At 39.0% G+C, this 23,327-nt stretch overlaps 1 protein-coding gene across 6 annotated transcripts in view; it reads right to left on the bottom strand.

The window, feature by feature from the left end:
• Positions 1-23,327, bottom strand: part of LOC103185983 (cytoplasmic dynein 1 intermediate chain 1) — a 119,467-nt gene that overhangs the window by 17,850 nt on the left and 78,290 nt on the right. For all 6 annotated transcript variants that reach the window (XM_042331930.1, XM_042331925.1, XM_042331928.1 and 3 more), the window contains 5 exons: positions 22,216-22,341; positions 18,109-18,255; positions 16,469-16,582; positions 9,624-9,757; positions 4,007-4,151 (listed from right to left, as the gene is read on the bottom strand). In XM_042331930.1, the coding sequence (XP_042187864.1) occupies positions 4,007-4,151; positions 9,624-9,757; positions 16,469-16,582; positions 18,109-18,255; positions 22,216-22,341 (666 nt within the window). The remainder of the gene's footprint in view (positions 1-4,006; positions 4,152-9,623; positions 9,758-16,468; positions 16,583-18,108; positions 18,256-22,215; positions 22,342-23,327) is intronic.

Raw genomic sequence — 23,327 nt, 5'->3', positions numbered from 1 at the left:
CAAATGAATCAAGCTGCGGTAAACCTGCCAAGGATTATGGGATTCTTCAAGTGAATGAGTCAGTTGAAATGCAAGCCTTGAGATAATAGCATGCCATGATAGATACAGAGTGCCATCTAGTGAGGAAAAGCATATGCAGCAGTAACTGATGCAAACCATTTCCCTGGTGGCCACATAACCTCTTCTGATTATCTCCACTCCAGATATTTTATTTACAAGGTGGGTAGCTATGAGGACTAACTGAACGGCTACGGCAAATTGTTCAACTTCACAGTTGAATGTACCGGTCATTGCTGCTAGCTATCATTCTTTATCACAAAACATTTAAATGAAAATGATCTCTCTCTGCCTCCCTACATGTTTACGTCTTAGTGGGAGTCATATATGCCATTTTTTTGCCCATTTGCTAAAATAATTTAACATTTAGATCCATACTGCTCCGCTTCACCAGACATACTTAGTTCAATGCCTTATAATAAATAATCCTTGCATTTGGTAGAGAGTCTTATAATGTTGAAAGGACGTCTCAAAGCGCTTCACAGGAATTTGCTGTGAAATGGAGTAACTGTATCTGTGGACAAATGACGCAGCACAATTCTATCTGTGTAATCCGTGTTTAGACAGCAGTGGCATTAACTCTTTGTTGACCTCCACTGCAACCTAAAACCTCCCCAAATTCGTTTTGGTGAAGAAAAAAATCACCCTCCTACCATCACAAAGCAGAATACAATACACAGAAGGGTTCTTCGAACATTGATTGCACTGCATGAATTATTTTCTGGACCACAAAGGTAACATTTCCATCTCTAATAAGAGTTTGATACTAAATGACTGCAGAATCTATTTTCTTGCATGGGAACTGATTCTGGACACGTAAACAAACTAATTATAAGTTGAGTTTGCATTTGGCAGCTATAGAAACAATAATGGATTGTATGACAACACACAAAATGGTGTGTATGGTCAGCTCCTTATAATCAGCTGTTACCCTGGTATTTGGTGACAGAAATCCCTAGATTTTTGAATAAATGTCCAATGTTTACACAAGGGAATGTTACTTTCTGCTTATTATTCATCAGTCGATTACAAGATGCAACATTTGGACATTTGGAGTCCAAAGGAGGACAATATCTGACAGGTTGTGCACATAAGACATTCTATGAAACCATTTTTTTTTGGTGTGGGGGGGGGGTGGGGGCAGGGCCGTTTAACACAGATTAGTAAAGAGCACAATCTGACAGAGTGACATTTTCACTAAGTATAGACAAAATTGCATCAAACCTGCAGATCAAACCTCTTTCAAGTATCAGCAACATAGCTTTGCAAAAATATTTGAAGTATGACTCATTTATTGCAAACTGCAAATTGTTTTAATTTGAGAATCAACAATAATGCATACATAAAATATCACTATGATGTAAGGAATCAAATAGAACAGTTCACAATTTACATTTCCAATCAGGGTAAAAAAAATTGTACTCTGTATTGTTTTATTTGTGTCAACTTGTCTGTTAAACAACAACTTGCACCTTTCACTTAGGAGAAAAGTCTCAGAGCACTCTTCACTGACGGAGTTGGAGTCCAAGCAAGTAGAAAATGGAGGGTGAGGCGAGAGCTGACCAAACACACAGTCAAAGGGTAAGTTTTTAGACAGATTTTGATAGCAGGGAGGGAGGAACAAGTAGCTGAAAACTTGTCAAACCTTGGCTTTAAAAAAAAGCTGAGGTCCCAGAACTAAATTGAAATCAGTATAAATATTGTTCATTCCAATAGCTCTGAAATTGTACAGGTGCTATGGTTAAGCAAATTACCTGAACTCAAGCAGGTTGCACAAATGATATAACTGGTCAGCAACAACTCAAAATAGTTTTTAAGCCAATAATATGTACAGTAGAGGAGAACTGATTTGCAATCTGCTTAGCAATCTGCTGATTCAGTTGAAACGCAAATGCACTTGAAGGAAAAACCCAATCCAACAATCCCATTTGGAATTGCTTAAAAATAGTGTTTGCAATAAATTCAGTCTGAAGATAATACAAGCTGATTACATGTTTGTGGCTTGTTCTTTAAGGCAACACATTCTTTACGACTGAGTTTGATAAATGAGTCAAAACAACAAATGGAATGACTGGTTTTCTGATGTGAGAAAATCAAAGTGTTTGGCAAGAAAAGGGAAGAATGTGTTATGACAGATAGCTGAACATCCAGGGCGTTAACCAGTCAACCACTGAGAGGAGGTGGGTTAACAAGAAAGCCCACATAAGGCATGCTTTAATAACAACACTTCAATTTTCCACTTCAGTTCCAGAAACAGTATGGAAGCGGGAAAGATACATACAGAAGCAACATGTAAATTTGGGATTTGACACCTGATTTTCATTATAAAAGTTTGCATCATCTAAATTTTTAAACATTGTTCCATGGAATGTTTCCCCTCCCTATCCACCCGAGGGGGTAGATTTATTTTGTGTAATTCTCCTCCCACCACACAGTTCTTCAGCTACAATGGTGCACTTACTGGATGTGTATGGACATGCTGTATATTGTTGCTCCCCTTTGGCAGTCATAAAGTACTTGCTATGGGGGTGCATTAGTTTCTTGCTAATCTTTCAATGTGCATTTGACTATCTTTCACTTAATAGCATGGCTAACATCCATCAAAACATATAAAGCTTGAATCTCAAAAAACTTGTTGTAAATGCAAGAGCTGCGTGTTTCAAAACAAGGAGGGGAATTTGCAACTTTTCTCCCATTTTAAAGCCAGAGAAAGCTGAAAGCCCCTTAAAAAACTCCACTCATAGGAAGAGACCATTCAGTCCATCAAGCCTATGTTGGTGCACTCAAGTTAACTAGTTGAACACTAATTTCCTACACTTTCCCCATACCCTTTTATGTTATTCTGCTTCAAATGTTTTCCTAATTCCTTTTAAATGATATATTCGCAGGCTCAATAGCCACTGGTAGCAAAGCTTTTTGTGTTCTAATAAAAGGAAGTTTCAAGTTTCTTCTAACCACTTCCCTTAACTCTTTCAGAAGCAATTCTGAAAGTATGCCAGCCCTGTTTTCTTCTCCAGCTTCCCTGTTACCAATTTACCAGGTAGCTGGAATAAGACCTTAGTTTAATGATATCTAGTCTGCATGAGGTACCACTGATTTGAAGGTTTTTTATGCAGAAGCACTTTTTTGATACCAAATAATAGCAAGAGCCCAATAGTCAACCAGGAGCTGGATAACAAAATCACCTGGAGGACTGCTGACACCCAGAGAAACTCCATTCTCTTTTCAAATAGTGTCATTGGATCTTAAAACATTCACCTGCAGCACAGGCAAACAGGACCTCAGTTTAACGATATCTAATCTGCATGAGGTGCTACCAATTTGCAGCATTTTTTTTTGCAGAAGCTGTGGGAAATTTATGTGTTACAAAATCAAGTCCACGTCTGCATTACACTGAGACAGGAGTCAGTCATGCTGACATGAAGTGCCCGCAGGAGGTGAAAGTTCCTCCAATTACGACTCAGATACACTGAGATTTCAAGTTTTGACACTGCCTAAAACCAAAGCAAACTCCTGAAATGAAACTCAACATTTACAAGGGGTGGGGAGAAGCTGTAGAGTGAAAGAATCAGTCACTAAACATTAACTTTTTTCAGTCTGGGATGCCCCAAACTATTTGTAACAATAAAAAGCTCATCAGTTGAACTGATAGACCCATGGCACTTTGTGTTTCTCAAAATAAAACATCTGCAGAATTTTTAGGATTATAAAAACATCAGAAAGCAAACAAATAGTCCTGCTGTGCAAGCACATCATATTGCAAGGCTGCTTGAGTTTTCATGAATCTGTGCATCTCCAAATCAATTGGGGAAAGAGCTGGCTTTGACACAGCCAGTCTGGATTTGTGATGCACAATATTAGTAAAAGGCCGAGGCTACAGAAAGTAAAGTACAAAGCAGGCATGAATCCTCAAACATGAAAGAGTTAGCAATACGAGAGTTATTCTTACCTTTGTAGTCCACAATTTCACAGTCCAGTCGAATGAAGAGGTGACAAAGAGATGGGAAAAATCGATCTGCCCCACAGCCATATGACAATTGATACCAGTCACCGGACCCTGGTGACCTTCAAACATTTCGCCAATACCAGCCTTACTGGAAAACAACAATGACTTGTGCATTTATAAAGCTAGCATCTCAGAGCAATTCAGATTTGTAAATCTGTAGCCAAGTGTGGGTTTTTTTCAATTTAAATACTCATGCTCACTGGCAAATGGATATTATTTTAAACGACCCATAGTATTAATAGTTATCAGCTGCTGTAAACCCACACATTACATCTCCATTTGATTTAATGGCTTGAGTTGAAAAATCAACTCACGCCTCTAATATGGTATGTGCTCTATCAGAAGACAATATTATGATAAAAAAATTATCATCCCTTTACCACCAAAATTACATTTATATAGCGCCTTTCATAGCGGGAGGACGTCCCAAAGTGCTGGACAGACAGAGTTACGGACCAGACCTGAGAGTTGGGGTGGAGGAGGGGGGAAGGCAGGCGGGGGAAGCAGGGAGATCAAAAGCACGGTCAAAGAGGAGGGTCTTGAGGTGGCTCTTGAAGATGGCGAAGGAAGGGGTGAGATGGAGGGACTGCGGAATGGAGTTTCAGAGAGTGGTGCAAAGTGGCAGAAGGCTTGCCCACCAATTGTGGGGCGAACAAAGCAGGGTACGTGAAGCAGGGCGGAGCCCGCTGAGTGGAGGGACCGAACAAGATGATAGAGGGTTAGAAGGTTGCAGTGTTAGGGGGGAGCAAGACCATGGAGTGCTTTGAAGGTGAGGACCAGGATCTTGAACTGTATCCTCTGTGTGATGGGAAGCCAATGGAGTTGGGCGAGGATGGGGGTGATAGAGTCACGGAGAAAAAAAGAGATATGCTGCAAATGTACAGTGAGCGACATTGTTTCACACCCAACTGCTCAGATGAGGGTCACACCTAAAACATTAACTTAAATCTTTCTCTCTCAGTTGCAAATTAAATTGGACATTTTTACCATCTTGTTTTTATTTCAGATCATAGTGTACATAGTTTTCTATCATTAAATATAGTGTACTATTCTCAACACACATACACACAAAGACAGACAGGAATATTATGCCACATGCCCCTATACAAAGACATTGATTATTTGCAATATAGTTCTCATCAACTGAATAAATGTAGAGTTGTAGAAACACATGTGTAGAGGGGAGTACAGGTGCCCTTACTTATAGAACAAGTTCACAGTTTTATAGGACTTTATCACATTGAAGCACGAAAGACTTACACCTCAAACAGCGACTACTAGTTAAGAAGAGTGGCTGATTGTCATTCCCTAACACAAGGCAGCTATAGCCATTCTACACTTCTTCCCCATGCCCAAATGCCACCTAAGATCAGGTAACTCAGCACAGCTTCAAACTTGTAACCTTCAGCTAATGGTATTAGAGCAACACTAGTTGGCACCTTTACCGACTAGGCAATTAGAAGCAGCATCTGTATATTTTATTAACAACAAGGATTTTCTCCCACATTAACTTTGGTTTTATAATACGGAGGCAATCATCAGGAAGGCATAACCTCAGATTTCAATCCCAGTCTGGTTTTGGCTTGACAAAAGATGACAATCTACAAATTCAAGTTTTTCCCTTCTCTCAATTATAAGCAAAATCATAATTCTGAGATTGTGTGAGCTTCTCATTTCCATCTTTGCTCCCCATAGTGACAGATATCCCAAAGATGACACACTTCATTCAGAGCAATGTATAAGAACTTCAAACTGATCTCTTGGAATACATGTAAAAATGAATTCTCTAATAAAGAGAACTGAGATTACATTACAAAAGAAGTTAGATGAAGAAGGTCTTCATCCCATTTGATTTAATCCTTCCAGAATACCAGCCCTACCATTACAGCATTGGGCTGCTTTTAAACAAGTCCAGTACTTTAAGCCACAATCACCCTTTCTGTTAACCTATTCCAGCTGTTGATTAACTTCTGTTTTTACTTTCCCTTGCCTATTTTAATGGAATGATCCTTTATGTGAAGCCAAATGTTTCCTACCTGTGAGGTGCTAATATTGTAACATTCATTCAGTTACTCATTTAGTTGGTGATAGAAAAGATTGCCAGACTTAGTCACGGTGCCTGATAGTCAGCCCGTTAGCCAAGGCCAATATTGTAAGTGCATGTTTCCATTCTTTACACAGAGGGAGGTTGGAATGTGCAATTCAAACCATTCTTTAAGCAGAGTCCATAAATTCCTTTAAAGGGAAATAGATAGATACTTTAAAAAGAGGATTATTAAAGGTTAAGGGGAGAGAGCAAGATAGTGGGTTAAGATTCATGTGGAGAAAAACATCAGTGCAGACTTGATAGGTAAAATGGCTTGTTTCTACACTGTAACATTCTACGCAAGAAACGTTAAACAAATGTTAGCAAAATATTTGGATAACTAAGGGTTATGAAGAGAGGGTAACAAAACGTTTGGTTCTGTTACACTACCAGGTACCTTGCAAAGCTTCAGCTCTATTAGATAGTAAAAGATGAGGAATTAAAAAAAAGACTGAGGCAATCTCACTCTAAAAGATAAATATTGCCCAAAAAGCATTATTGTATGCAATAATGCAGTACATTACTGCCTTCATGCGCTTTGCAACCAGTTAAAATGTTAGTGATCCTGTCTATTTTCACTCAGCTTTTAAGAACACAATAGAGCTTGGAACAAGAAATAGTCATTGCAACATATTGAAGGAATACCCCAAGTCTGTTTGCAGTATGAACAAACAAGACTTACCTGTACTCAACAGAAGTCCACCAAGTCCCCCATTAAAGATAGAAGCCAGTTTGGTCGCAATATAGCCCTTTTGTAAAGCATGCTACACATGTGGATCAAATCTACAGAAGCAGCACCATCTGCTCTATCTCACCCAAATTACTTCCCTCAGCATGTCCAGTTGCCACTCCAGTGACTTGCAAACACATTCTATGTCATCAGTAATTGAGGTAAAACAGGACAGATATTGGTAGTCAATGGAAGTATAATCAACATACTACATAAAATGATGGAAATTGGAAATAAAAAATGCTGGAAATGCATAGCAGCTTGATCAGCCTATTGCAGAGAAATGTTGATCTCTCCAGCTCTGTGGTAAACCTTTCTACATTCAATGTGTAGATGGTACAGTGTAGAACTTTGTTTGGCTTGGATATTCTTAAGCATGGTAATATGGGTTTCTGCATGTATCACACACTTGACTGACCAAAACAAAGTTGATCAATCTTTCTCTTTCAAAGCACATCTGCAGATATAATACTTTGAAACCCTACATTGCAATTAACCTACATCTATGAGTCATCATAGAATTATACTGCACAGGAGGAGGCCATTTGGCCCATTGTATCTTTTAAAAGAGCTATCCAAATCAATCCCACTCCCCCGCTCTCTCCCCATAGGCCTGCAAACTTGTCCTCCCCAAATAATTATCGTATTTTAATTATCTTATGAGAAACTATTTTGAAACAGGAACAAAAAGTAGGCTATTCCATCCATTTAGCTTGTTTCCCCAACTTATTACTTCAGGTAGCTCTTTTATTCCCTTTTCCCTGCCTTTTTTCCACGTTTTTTAATAGACTCACTTCCCAAGTATCTGTATATCTCCCTGTTAACACCTCAATTGATTTTACATGTATCCAAATTCTCATAGGTGCTTGGGTGAAGAAACATTTTTGGGCCTGTAAATCCTGTTTGTTCACATTTCAAAAGGGGATTGTTAAACAACTCCTTTCTAAAATGTTATTCCTACTCACAGACCTCCACAGCTCCATCATCCACAAGCTCTAGCAGATTCAAAATTCAGCCATTTGCATCCTTTACATGCACAAAACTTGCCCACTTCTTGCCAGGCTGCACTGGCTTCCCATCTCCCAGGGTATTAGCTTCAAGATCCTCACTCTAAACTACAAATCTCTGTGTGTCCTCACCCATCCCTCCAGTCTTACATACATGCTTGTACACTCTGCTGGGCGAACTCAGGCCGCTCCGCCAATGGCAGCCGAGCTTTCACGCATTTAGTCCGAGCACTCTGGAACTTCCTCTCGAATTCTCTCCGTTCACTCCCCTCCATTTGTATTTCAAAACCTTCAGGAGACTTACCTCTAAGGTTACCTTGTTCCTCACCCTCCCTCCCTGCTTGATGGGCCTGGCCTGTCTCTGTAATGAACTTGAGATGTTACCCTACATGAAAGGCACTATATATTGTAAAAATATGGGGGGAATAAACACATTAAAATGGTTATAGAATTATAAATGAGATTTATTGTAAAATCTGGTGTATATCTAAAGTAGATCTTCACCACACATGTAGGATTACAATTAATAAAACAGTGACAACTTGCACTGTTTTCACAGAAAGGGCAATTGTAAAATATGGGCGCAATGTTTACTCCAGCTTCTACAAAACTGGAGAATTGTTGGTCAAGACACCGGGACAAGCTCTTTGCTCTTCAGTTAATGCTGTGAAATCTTTACTGTCCACCTGAACACGACCTTAGTTTTACCTCTTCGCCTGAAGACGGCACCTCTGACAACACAGACCCAATGGGAAGCTTGAACCTATGTCCTTCTGATCCAGAGGAAAGACCACTTCATTGTTTTTTGGATCCATTCAAAATAAACTCCACAATTCCTGGACGATTAACTCCAACACAGAGATTAATTAATGGATAGGAAATGCTTTCTAAATAATAGATTGCATATCAATGTACACTAGCAAATTCATACAATTAGAAACATTTTGGAAATGCCCTACAAGAAATTGTGACAAAGCAGTGCATTTGTTGTAAAACATACAGGGCAGTTCTCTTGCTGTTTGTCAACTTTTTTAAAAAAACTCTTGGATTCTTTCTTCTCTTGAATATTTTCAGATCTTAAGCAGCCAATTTCACAATAATAAATAATGTAACATTTGATATAGCTCCTTAATACGTTCGCCAAATGTCACAAAGCAGTTCACAGGATTTACTGTATTTTGGGTGACTGTACTTGGCAGAAAAAATGCGGTAACCAATGACCCACAAACAGTAATGATGGGAAAGACCAGTTTTATCTAGGGGACTGTTGGCCACAACGCTGAAAGAAAATCCCTTCTCTTCTCAAGTACTGCCATGGGATGTTTAACAGGCAACGCAACTCAGTTTAACACTGCACCTGAAGGACAGCACCTCCAACAAATGCAGAGCTTTGGAGTATTAGCCTAAGTCAGACTATGAGCTCAAAGTCCCAATAAGCAGACGAATGGAATAAAAATCATATCATGACCTTGGACGCCCCTTTTTTTAATTCACACAGACAACTCTAACACTCTGATATGTTGGGTGTTCAGATATGATATAGATAATGGAAATGACATAAACTGGAATTGACAAATCATATCCAACTGAGAAGCTGTTTCCTTAAACTATAAGTAGCAAATTTGTACAGAATCTTCAGACATTAAATTCCTTTTTAGTGGTCCTGTTACTTTTTCTCCAATTCTCATTACCTTGAAATATATGCCCCATAAAATACTAAATAGCTGTAAGAATTACCTGCCATGTCGACATGCAGTATAAACTATACCCTCTTCACTGCCAACAACAAAATTGTTGACATCTCCTGTTGGGAAGGCCATGCCTGTGACTGCCACAGCCTTCGACTTGTTGTAAACCAGCTCCATACTTTCCTAGTTTAAAACATAATAACAAATATACAGAGACATGTTAACATGAATCCTTAAGTTAACAGAAGACTTCCATTCTAAAGTAGTCCAACCAGTGTGTTTAATATATAATATATATATATATATATATATAGAGAGAGAGAGAGAGATAAGAGTGTGAAAGAACACAAAATGATCAATAGCTTCCAATTGGGAAACCTCTTGCGAAGAACTAGGCAAAAAATTTTGTTTTTCCAATCTATTATAAAACAATTAAAGAAAAATGATGATTACATGTCGGCTCTTTTATAGACAAGGAATGCCAAGCAATGTATGGTAAAAATAAATGTCATATCATTATATTTATGGTAATAATTACTCATTTGAAAGACTTCAAATATAATTTTGTTGATAACCATAAATCTATTCATCTAATGTATAAAAAGAAACTTAATTTACATTTATTTAGCGCCTTTCTTGTCTGGAGGATATCTTAAAAGCTTCTAGGTGTACATCTTCCTGTTCAGGTGGACGTTAAAGATCCCATGACACTATTCGAAAAGAAAAGGGAGTTTCTCCTTGTGTGTGCAAAATTGTGCTACCTGGTTTGCCTACAAATACACAATCACTCCATTTCACAGTAAATCCTGTGAAGTGCTGCGAGACATACTTCCGATGTAATAAGTCGCTATACCAAAATAATTATTAATTGTATTTACCTGCATACAAACAAGGGAAGTTCTACCAAAAAAACTCCTTCAAAGCATATTTCCTTTTTAAGTTTCAACGTGAACAACCATACAGAGGAACTGCTAAATACCGAGATATAACAACCTAACAACCCACTCTTTCCTTTGTGATTATTTGAATTAAAAATATCCCATACAAGATCTTTCCCATTTATCGCACACATTTCATATTTTTCTAAATTTCCCAGGACATATACAGTCCTACGCGAATCCTCAGATAATCAAAGCAGTTATTAGTCTATTAAACTTTGGAAAGTAATAACGAAAGCCTCTACAATTCCTTCTCATTTCTTTCAGTACCATAGGGTAGAAACCATCTGGGCCAGGAGATTTGTCTGACATAAGGCCCATTGATTTATCCATTAACTATCCTGCTTGGAGCTGAGGTAAGCAGAATCTCTTTGTAGCTGAACTGCAAGGCATTGCTGATGATAAACGAGCCAGCAAGGCTCAGCAGCTGGACTTATAAGGAACCATTATTGGGGTCAGGGATTCTTCCCACTAAGCTCCAGTTAACCCTGAAAGCCAAAGCCACAATGGATTGGAGGGTGGTCTTAGCTATACAAGGAGCAGGAACCTTGCTAAACAGTGCTTTCAATGGCAAGCTTTGTGGTTGTAGCTGGTTAAACTCCAGCTGTACCCCAACACACACTCTGGGGTCCCCAACCTTCACCTAATACTCAGGAATTAAGTAAGCAGATTGCGTCTCTCCATCAGTGTGTCTAATCCATCGAAATGCAGGAATTTTCCTTTTTTTTAATTTTCACTTGAAGGTGGCATATGTGGAACTCCCAGCGTGGTTTGGTGGTGGAAATCCACAAGTGTTAGGCACCCGCTGAGCAAAAAATATTCATCACTATTTTTCTGTTTAATATTAAGCCTTTTAAATTTCTCCCATTCCCCGAACCTCTGGTATTTTATTCTTTTCCACCGTAAAAACTGAAGCAAAATAGTCATTCAACAATTTTGCCAAGATCTTATCCTTGACTACTGTCACACCTGTATCGGCTTTAAATGGACCCACTTCTTCTTCTAACATCCAATCTCTCTTGAGATACTGTACTAATAAGATCCTTTGCCATTACTCTCAATACAATTTGCAAGTTTTGTTTTCATATTCCCTCTTCCATATTATTTTCTCTTATTATTGTCTCCTTCTGATGTTCTCTGTATTCCTCTAAATCTTCACTTTGTAATGTCCCTTGCCGTTTCATAGGCATTTTTCTTTCGCTTAATGCTGATGGAAACCAATTTATTTAACCATAGTTATTTCATACCAGAAGTACACCTCTTGACTTTCAGGGGCATAATCTGGTTTTGGTATAATAATAATCCTTGCATTTGATACAGCCCCATCCTTGCCCAGCTTCACTGGCTCCCCATCCCTCAAGGAATCAAGTTCAAAACCCTCGTTCTCACATTCAAAGCCCTCCATGGTCTTGCTGCCCCCTACTTCTGTGACCTCCTAACCCCGTATCAGCTTGTCCGCTCCCTCCGCTTAGCAGACACCAGCCTGCTTCAGGTTCCCCGCACTCTCTGCCCCACCATTGGGCGGTTGGGCATTCAGCATCTCTGCCCCCACACTCTGGAACTCTATCCCGCAATCACTCCGCCTCAATCCCTCTCTTGTCTCCATCAAGTCCCGTCTAAAGACCTTCCTCTTCAACGATGTCTTCGGCCACCCTCCCAACCCCACCCGCCCTGCCCTCCTCCCCTTCTGACCCCCAACTCGGGTCCAAAACACCTGATTGTCCAGCGCCCTGGGACAGCTTTCCGACTTGAAGGGCCCTATAGAAGTATAAATTTTGTTGTTCTTATCACGTTTTCGAGACGTCTCAAACCACTTCTGTAAAATTAATTGACTGCATTTTGTTGGTGAAACACGGCAGCGAATTACACACAGCAGTGTCCCACAAACAGCCATGGAGTGAGTGACCAAATTATTATTGGTCATTTTTAATTTTTCTTTTTTTGAAGGGATTATTATTCTCGAGAAAGCTATCCACCAATCGACTAACAACTGAGTTCCTACTGACTGCTAGGTAAACAGAGGCGTGTGGAGTAAGGAAACTTGCCTTGGGACGTCCTCCCGACGTGAAAGGCGCTCTATAAATGGAATCTTGTTGTTTTTGTTGCCTAATATTTTGCTCTACCCAGGAATCAAACCCAAACCCTCTCTCTTGCGAGCTGAGTGCTCTAACCACTAAGCTACAGGACTCCATGTATGTATAAATTACCCCCTTGAATATATTCTAGTCAGTTTGTCAGTTGATTTACAACAAATCCTGCCACCGTATTCTGGCTAATTCCTTCAAAGTTGGTCTTCTTAAATTCCAAAATTTTAAACTTGTGATCCTCCTTTCTCCCTTTAAAACCTGATACTAAATTCTATTACATAATAATAATAATCCTGGCATTTGATATAATAATAATAATCCTTGCATTTGATATAGCGCCGTATCACGTCTTCTAGAAGTCTCAAAGCGCTTCACAGAATATACTGTAAAGTGAATTGACTGTATATTTTGTGGGCGAAATGCGGCAGCCAATTGAGCACAGCAGTGTCCCACAAACAGTCGTAGATTGAGTGACCAATTTATTATTTTTTTTAAGGAATTATTGCCCCCAGGAAAAGCAATCCACCAATCGATTAATAACCGGGTTTCTACTTACTGCTAGGTAAATCTACATATGTGGAGTAAGGAAACTTGTCCAACATTTCGCCGTGCCAGGAATCAAACCCAAGTCACTCACTTGCAAGGCAAGTGCTCTAACCACTGAGCTAAAGGACTCCATTATGGTCACTTTTCACCTACAAGTATACAGTTGGTGTACTTTACAGTAAATCTTGTGAAGTAATTTGAGGTGTTCTAACAAGGTGATAAGGCACTATATCAAATGCAAGGATTATTTATTTTATTCCATAAATCCCATCCTAATCTGGCAAACATATCCTCAACCTCTCTAGCCTTCAAGCAGGGTTAACTGGATAGCAATCAAGAGCAGGAAATCTACTCATTTCCCTCTCCCCAAACCAGAGGTGCTATTCACATTTGTATAGCCTCTTATGGCACACTGACTGAAGCTATCACAGCACAGACTGAGGTTTGGTCACTCTTTGCATAGACTTGCGTAGACGTGGGAAAATTTTTATTAAAATGTGATCTAAGTTTTTTTCAATAATATTGTAACTGATTTTTCTAAATGATTGTAAGAGTTTTATGGATACTTTTTAATATCAAAACAGAAAGGCAATTATACACTAAATACCTAAAAAGATTTTATTTTACTGAACAAAAAGAACGTGCAAGGTCACCATCCTATTACTTAGGAATATTTTGCTACCAAAACAATTTATATCAAAATCAGACATAACATTGTGTTGTAGTGTGAGTGGTCTACCGTGAGTTTAAATGATAAATTCTAGTAGCAATAACTAGAAAATGTTGGAAGGCAGAACAATGCTGGAAACAAACAGCAGATCATCCAGCATTTGAATTTCAAAGGGGACCTTTTCTCAGAACTGGTACAGTTGCAAAAGATAGGATCGAGGAGGGTGAGAGAGCCAACCAAATAAACACAGATATTAGGAAGAAATGTCAATATAATGAATCACACAAACTATGTAAACAAAGAGAAGGCTTTTCATGTAACCACACCAACCAACAAGGAGCCCAATGCAAAGATACAACCTTCAAACTGCAATAAGATTAGCATGGTATTACTTTACCAAGATCAGCAAAATAATGATGTAAGATACTTGCAATGGTAAAGGTAAATGATCCCATCAGCTTTAATTGAAGAAAGTCTTTAGTAGGATTGTCAGAAAATATACACAATCAATGAATGGTGACTATGTTATGACATTTAAATGCTATAAAACCACATGTTTATCGATAAGAAACAGATGTATAAATAAAAGAAGAATTCTCTCTGTTCAGTCCTCTGCTCTGGCAATCCTGAATTTTGGCATCACAGCAACTTCCAGTTAATGTAACAGCAACTTTCCAGGAACTAAACACGTTCTGGAATATACAAGCTTTAAAAACAGAAAGTTCACTCAGGTTATGTGACTTTTTTGAAAATATATTTTCACTGATTTTCTCCCCTTCCCCGTTGAAACTTAATTGACTTTTTCCTTCTACTGGGAGAAACGTATCACAAGTGCCACTCCCCCCACCCGAGTAGCCATTATTCACGTGTGAGCCTTGATGGGCAATTCAACTGCAGGGGGCATCACAGCAAAGCCTGCTCCTGTCCTCACCTGATATCCACACACATTTTGAATGCTTAATGGGAAAATTCTGCACACCACCTACGGGCTGCTTCTCAATCACTGCTGAAGTAATTGCTCATGTTATATGCCCGCTTTCCTCAAGGCATTTTCAACTCTATTTTACTTTCTACACTGGTCTGGTTCCATGAGTGTTGGGTGCCCTCTGGCACGTCACCCAAATCGCCATAATTCACATGCGAGGTTTGACAGGATGTGTTGGCAGGCAATTCAACAGCTGGGGGTCAGGAAGAGGGGGATTGGTATTACAGTGCAGCCCAATCCTGTCCCACGTGACTTTCACAAATGAACAACTCCCAGCAGGGTTCCCTGGATAGCAATCAGGATTAGGAAATCTGGCTGAAAGCCACTCTCCTGCTAACCACACTCCAGCATGATCCAAACGTCAGCATTGAGAACAGAGCTATCACAGGGAGGAGAGGAAAAGGAGAGGGGAGCTGCTTCTGGCAAAACCAGATATAATCAAAATTGATACATTACTAATAACTATGTTTAAAGCACATATTAAATCTCAATATAATTACCCCAAATTACAACTAACATGCGTGTCACTTCCCTTTGTCGTGATTTTCTGTACCACTGTTCTACCCCTCGACATTCCGTCAGAATGGATTTTTTTATATAAAAAAAACTTGGAAAAAGTTAACTTTACAAAAATAATTTCTGCAGGTCTTGATTCTTGAGCCATCAAGAAAATAAATGGCACAGCAGCACAGTTGAAAATCAAAGTAAACAAAATGTTTACAAATGTTAAAACACAGCTTTCAAATTAATTGATTTACAGTTTAGTATATTTGTCCTTTTTAATCAAATATTACATAATATGGACACTTCAATTTTATAACTAGCATAAGAGTGGACAGGGATTTTAGGGTCTTTATTATTTTCCTTTCTCAATACTGTATTTTTCTCCTTTTTTTTGTCTCTTTGCACAATATATGCCAGCAAAGGATGGGAAACGATTTGCTTAATTCCTAATAATAATAATCCTTGCATTTGATCGTGTATTTCACATGGGAGAAATATCAAAACACTTCACAGGAGTTATGGAAAGTGGACTATTTTTCAGTAGTCTATTTGTGCACTGTAATGTCCCACAAACAGTCAAGAAGTGATTTTATCTGGGAGATTGATGGCCAGGACATCAGGAGAAACTCCCTTCTCTTTCAAGTAGTGCCATGGGATCTTTAATGTTCACACGGACAGGCATCATGACTTTCACAAGATCGGATGAAGAAGACACTTTGGCCCTGGACAGACAGGGCCTTGGACGGTGATACATGGCGTTTTCATGTACCAGTGGCAAGATCCGAGACTGTACTAGTGACAAGATTCGAGACTGTTGTGTCATGTGGGGGAAATTACAGATCCTTCTGCCACACCATTTTGCTGCAAATTGTTGCTCTTCTGAAGTCAAAGTCAGGCAGAGGCTTTGCTCTAGATCTTACCATGTTACCCTGACGCTGGAATAGTTGCTGCTAGCAGTAGATACTCAGAATGGAAAATCGTGTTTTTCCTAACTCAAATAATGAACACAAAAATAATCACTAAAGATATACATAGTATGTAAAAACATTCACAGCAGTTTATTTTTGAATCTCTCTCCCACCTCCAACCCCCCCAATGAGAGACCAGAGTAATTGGTACTAAAGTTCATTTTGAGCCAAGGAAACAATCCAAAAATCAACTTACTTGTGGTTGAGTCAGCATATCCAGGCTCCAGGAACACATCTTTCCATCAGTGGAAACAGTGATTAGATTGTGAGCATTTTGAGTTCCAACAACGTTCACACAGTACACAGGATGCTGTAAGAAAGGCAACAATTCCAATGAGGTAGTTGTAATTGGCCATAAGCTCAACCTTAACCCTTACATGCTACAGACGAGACTATAAATTTGAAGGAGCTGGGTGTGGAGAAAGAGGCGTACTTCTCAGGCAGCTGAAAATGAGTTGTATCGTGGATAAAGATCGAGTAATTTCAGCAATTCACATTAGGTATTCGCTAAGCTATTCGACTGTGGGGCATCACAGTCAAGCTCAACGCTGCCCTTAATCCATTTCAACACACATTATCCAGCAGCAGACAATAGATAGCAATGAGGAGTGGAAATCTAGGATGGGATCCTGCGTTAGAATTGGACTGTGTAGTGTTCTAAGCACTGTTCCAGCCTAGGTAAAGTAACTCAGCACAGACTGGGATCCAATAAAGCACTTTCCTAGTTTTCATGCTTCATTTGGCTGTGACTGTACCAACTCTACAAGGCTTAATGGCCTATTTTATTAATGCTTCTTTTTCTACTGCTGAAGTAATTTGACATCACTTCCAGCAAAATGGCAACTTGAAACAGGAAAGCAGCCTTTTCTTACCTCCTGATCTCCCCATTTTGCTCTAAACACTGAGAGGTCTCCTACCAGTCATAGGCACTGAACAACAATGCTTTACATTTATTAAAGAGCCAGATATGCAAACTCCTAAACTTATTTTTCATGTAAAAGTTAATTGGAATTATTTGGAGTCTAATCAGATTTATATTGCAACAAACTGCATCAATCCCACAATGGCTCAGAATCATATTTATGCCCCTAAAACTTGATTGATGCTGCACTGTGTGTCGTAACATGAAAAGTGCTGAGGAAGTGAAGATAAGAGAATTAAAATGGTGTTTCCTCATAGGGAGTCCTGCATCTTATAAATCTTTCAAACAGCTAAGCTTATTAGCACATTTTTAATTCTTACAGTAAATAGATGCTCATGGGTTGTAGCTTTACACCCTGTGAATTATACCAGTTTTGAGCTTCAACTATGGCTATGAGAAGCTTCTCAACATCCTGTGAAACAGGTATTTTAGAGCACTCATAAGCACACAGATAAACCTATTCTTTAATTTGCAGGATACGTACATATTTAGCTGCTAATTGAAATGAGGAGGGGGACATGAGGTAAGACAACACCAACAATTTAAACAAAAGGCAAATTACTGTAGATGCTGGAAATCTGAAATAAAAACAGATGTTGCTGGGAACACTCGGCAGGTCAGGCAGCAACTATGAAGAAAGGAAAGTGAGTTAACATTTCAGGTTGATGACCTTTCGTCAGAACTCTGACAAAATGTCATCGAGTTCAGCAAAACATTATTCATTCAGCAAAACCCAGTACAGTATTAACAATAATGCTGTCATTGAGTTCTGACGAAAGGTCATTGACCTGAAATGTTAACTCACTTTCCTCTCTCCTTGGATTCTGTCTGACCTGCTGAGTGTTCCTAGCAACTTCTGTTTTTATTTCCAACAATTTAATCATTACATTAATGTAAAACAATATTTTACTTACAGTGTGAGCAGCAGCAGAGAGAGGGGTTCGCTGAACTGGGGTCCGTCTGTGGCTGCGGTTGTCCCAAAGAGCAATCTGTCCAGAATATGTACCACCAACTACCAAATTGGGGTGAAATCGGGCAAAGCACACCGACATTACAGGAGACTGTATATAAGTAAAGTGGTTAAAAAAAATTAGTTCCATTTTCTTCCTCATTTAAATGAGCGTATCATTCATTCAGCAAAACTCAATACAATATTATTAATAATAAAATTATTTCTGCATTTGATATAGCGCCTTTCACGTCAGGACGTCTCAAAACAGTTCACAGGATTTGTGTAAGATGTACATCAAGTGTGAATTTTATAGGTGAATGTTCCAATGCACCCTTAATAAAAGCATAGGGTTCACTCTTTTGTATTAGATGTGATCATAGTTCCATATTCTATAATTAAGATCATTTTATAAATAATACTTTGTAAACAAATAACATGGCACAAAACTATTTTACTGGAATCTTTCCTTGGTTATTAGGAAGATTATTAGCAATACCTCAACATTTCAGATACTAAGAAAGCTGAGTAGGGTTTAGAGTCGACTCTGGGTACACTTTATTCCCAAGTGGCAATATTCCAACTATTTTGCTTTCTTTTAACAGAACCCAAAATGCATATATACTTTCCAATGCTGCTGTCAAAAGGAAAAGAAACATGACAGATTTCATATATTATTCATTTTAAATATTTCCACTGTGGTTATTACATTTTCAGCTATTGGCAACATCTAATATTAACATTTATAACATGAATTGACAAAAGCGATGAGCTCAACAAATTTGCAAAAAGACACAAACATAGTTAGAGCAGTAGATATGAAGTAGGCAGCAAAAGAGTTACAAAAGGATTTGGATAAATTATGCAACTGGGTGGGCAAATGGACTGTAGCACTGATAATTGTAAGTACAATATTGCACACTGATTAAAAGACTCAGTGCAAGTTTTTACTGAAGTCTTTACGTGAGGTCCATACAAATACCCACTCACTTCCAGTGAAGCATTTAAAAAATAAAGGTTTGAATTGGGAGCAGAAGATCTAACAAAGGGATCTCAGTGCTGGTCCATCATCACTGCCACCACGGTGACATACAACAGAGGTCTGTGCTGAAGCCTCTGATATTTTCCGTATAAATGATTCAGACAAGAGTGAAATGAGTAAATTTCTTGAAGGTACCAAATTAGGGATACGGTAAACCAACGAGGGATAGTGCAGAATACAGGAAGACATGTTTGCCGAGTGCACAGATGAATGGCAAATAAAATTCAGTGCAGAGAAATATGAAGCAGCTCAATTTGGGAACAATAACATAAAAGGGGCTGCCAAGGCCCTATAGGCAATGCAGAGATCATACGTTTGATTTGAATGAAAAAAAGCTCTTCAGCCCATCCAATCTCATCCTTCCAGAACACCCACCCTACAATCTCCCCTCCCCATCACAGAATCAAGCTGCCTTTTAAATGAGTCCAGTACCTGGCCTCTACCTCATTTTGTAGTGGTTAGTGCGCTTGCCTCACAAGCGAGATAACCCGGGTTCAATTCTCGGGCAGGGTGAAACATTTGGCAAGTTTCCTTACTCCTCATGCTTCAGTTTTCTAATTGATTGTCGGATTGCTTTTCCAGGGGTAACAATCCCTTCAAAAAATATCTAATTCTGTCAGTCAATCCACGACGATTTGCTGTGTGCAAATTGGCTGCCGCATTTTGCTCACAGAATATACAGCCAATTCACTTTGTTGTATATTCTGTGAAGCGCTTTGAGACATATCGAAGACGGAACAAGGCGCTATATCAAATGCAAGAATTATTATTATAACTGATCGAGTCATTGATTATCCTCTGAGTAAAGAAAAACTTTCTTGTATCCTGAAACTGCCCCTTCAGCTCCAAACCTATGTCCTCTTGTTTTACTATCTTGTCTCATTCTAAAGTACAGATCTGGGTTTATTTTTTCAATCTCATTTCATGCATTCTATTTTCAAATACTAGATGGATGTAAAACCCAAATTATTTAAAGAGTATAGGGGAACTGTGCACAAATTGGCGGCTGCATTCAGCTACAACAAATAGTCACTGCACTTTACGGTAAATCCTGTGAAGCACTTAGAAACCTTTGAGAAAGGTGCTGCTATATCAAATGCAACGATGGGTGGGTGTTCTGGAACGTTCAGATGAAATCTGCCAAAGGACCTTTTTCCATCGAAACCTCTCGTGATCTTGGGTGAACGGAAATTCTTAAGGGGAAAGAAGGGTTTCTGCTGGAATAACTACTATCTGTTTACTGATTCACATGGTACTGTATCTGAAATTTACACACAGTGTGCATTATATGCTTTTGTAAATACATAGCCACCACCGCTTGCTGGGTTGTATGAAGGCAGACCACACCACGAGAAAATAATAGGGGAGATTAGGCAGGATAATGAGAGTCTGAAAATAACCGCACACAGAATAACAGAGGGAAAAAGATCCTACAATGTATCAGTGAGGAGGTCTGGCTACTGCACAATATTCTGACAGAATAGAAGGCTTTTTATTAAAGAAGAAATAGCAAGTATCAAAGTCCCATTTACCCTCTTATTTTATGTATGGTATACTCATACCCTGCCTAATCCAGCACCCCCGCACCCCCTCACCGGGATTTTTTTTTGGTGTCAGCCTGGCCGAATAGGCTTTTCTACAGACTTGAATTCACAGTCTAGGCTAACAGTCCAGTGCTAGGGGTACAATGCATTGTTGGAGGTGCCGTCCTTTGAATGAGATGTTAAACTGAGGTCATATCTGCCTGTTCACGTTAAAGATCCCTTGGCACTACTCGAAAAGAGAAAGGAGTTTCTCTTAATGTCCTGGCCAATAAAAATCCCCCAAATACAATTAATTATTCATTTCGTGGCTGTTTGTAGCACATTTCTATGCACATCTTGCTGCCCATGTGCACCTACAAAATACAGTCACTACACATTACAGTAAAACCGTGAAGTGTTCCTAGGCATCCTTCCAACATGAAAGGTGCTAAATGTTAAGACATTTACTCTGTAGTTTTGTCAATCAGCCTCTGGGAGTGTTCTCCACAAATGGCCTCACTCACTTCCAGTCACTGACTTGCATGACCTGCTCAATGTCTGAAGAACCTTACAGGTCAACTTCAACCGTGTGGAGAGGCTAACAAATAAGAATTAAAATCAGCTCCAAGACAAACCATAGGAATTTACAGCATAGAGGATGACCATTCACCCATCTAGTCTATGCTGGTTCTTTTAAGAGCTAGTTTACTCCAGTCATGAATTTTCTTTACACTGTGACCTCTTTTTGCAAGTGTACATGGGCTGTGCATTTCTTGCTATAGCTTCTCTGCCTCCAGCTCTTTACTAGAAACATCAAATCATCAATACTCTATGATCCTATTAATGGCATCACAAGTTTATAACACTTTTTCAAATATGTGTTTTGATTTTTCCATCTCCATGAACTGGCACCATATTTTAAGCATGCACTGAAAGTGTTATTTTTAAAGCATCATTTAAAAAAAAGGACTTCTTGATTTTTACACGAAGACTTTATGGGGGAAGAGGAAGGAAAAATAATCAAAATAACACCTTTGAGAAATTGGATCTTCAGTTTGCCACTCAGTCATTCAAACTTATTTAATTTAGTAGATAATAGCAGATATTGTCATTCCATTTTCACATCTTTTCTTCAAATCTCTTCAAACCCTTTCTTCCCCAGTACTTAGCTGTCTTGCCTTTAAACATCCCAAACGATTCTGGGATGATGCATTTTACATTTTCACAAAAGCTTTTTGCTTGAAAAAATATTTTAAAATAGACATTCAATGCAGCTTAAGCACCTCCATAATATGTATTTATGTGGGAAAGAAAAGATGACCACCCACACTGGTGGGCAAATACACTCGGATGGTTGGGTCAGGAAGTGGTTGCACCACAATTCTCCATTCAAACGGCATGTTCCTAGATCGTCCTCTTTAAAGAACGGTTAATATAACAGAAACGGACAGCATTGCTGTGTATTTATCATTGACACTTGGTCATTAAATAGAAAGCAAAATCTTACCTGGCAATGAAATATGTATTCTGGAGTGTTTTTCTTAAACTTCATATTCCAAACAAGAGCCACCCCATCCGGCTCATGTGGGGCATCTTCATTGTTGCTATAGGAAGCAACCAACAGCTCGGGATACTGAAACAAAACAAACACTATTGTTCACTGTTATCCTAAGGCCTCAATGCCTTAGCATCTGCTCCTTGTGGGCATAGATTTTAGATCATTACCAAAACAAAGGGAGAGATTGAGGGAATTGCATTTATATACAGTTGTTTGGATGTGGAATGCTGCACCTGGAACCACTGTTGAGGCAGAATCCATATTTGCTTTTAAGAAGTAATTAGATAAATACATGAAACAACAATGTACATTTAAGTAGCATCATTACCACCAAGAGGATGTCTCACAGCACTTCACACAGCTGACTGGGAGTCTGAGTTTTGGGGAGAACATGAGAAAGATGGGAAAGCTGACTTAACGCATGATCAAAAAGATAGGTCTTAAGGTGGGCTTTAAAGGGGGAGTGATGGGCGAGGCAAAGGGACTGTGGGATGGCTCTAGAGAGAGGCTGTGACGTAGCTGAATGATATGGAGGCTTAGATAGGGGCCATTAAAATAGTTTGCTGAGCAGGTGGAGCAGTTAAAGCAGTAGGTTGCAGAGGTAGGGTTTGAACACGAGGCTACTGAGATAAATGATCTCCTGACATGGTGTAAATTGCTGTGCCTCAGCATAAAAATAATTAAACCATGGAACCTGTTTGGATATTACAAAGCTCAGTGTGCAGTGAAGGAATTCCACTCGCTAACATACTTACCATGTGACTGAATGGCACAGCATCCATTACAACAAAATTACTACCTACTTAAAGAGAGAAAGGCTGACTCTAAACCATTCACTGCTTGAACCCATATAAAGCGGTGGAAAATGGCTCACAGTTGAATGAAAACCAATGTCTCCAGTCACAAAGCACTTAATCTCCATCTGTGCATGGACTCACTCAGTTATAACTTTTCAAACTAAAAAAATTTCATGCATCCTAGTTCAGTCAAGCAGCACCAGGAGCACAGCTTTTTTTTAAATATGCAACCGGACTCTGATCAGGTTAACAACGTGAGGAAAC

The sequence above is a fragment of the Callorhinchus milii genome, unplaced genomic scaffold (assembly GCF_018977255.1).
Source record: "Callorhinchus milii isolate IMCB2004 unplaced genomic scaffold, IMCB_Cmil_1.0 Scaffold2, whole genome shotgun sequence".
In the NCBI taxonomy this organism is placed as follows: domain Eukaryota; kingdom Metazoa; phylum Chordata; class Chondrichthyes; order Chimaeriformes; family Callorhinchidae; genus Callorhinchus; species Callorhinchus milii.
This window is presented reverse-complemented; position numbering and strand designations above follow the sequence as displayed.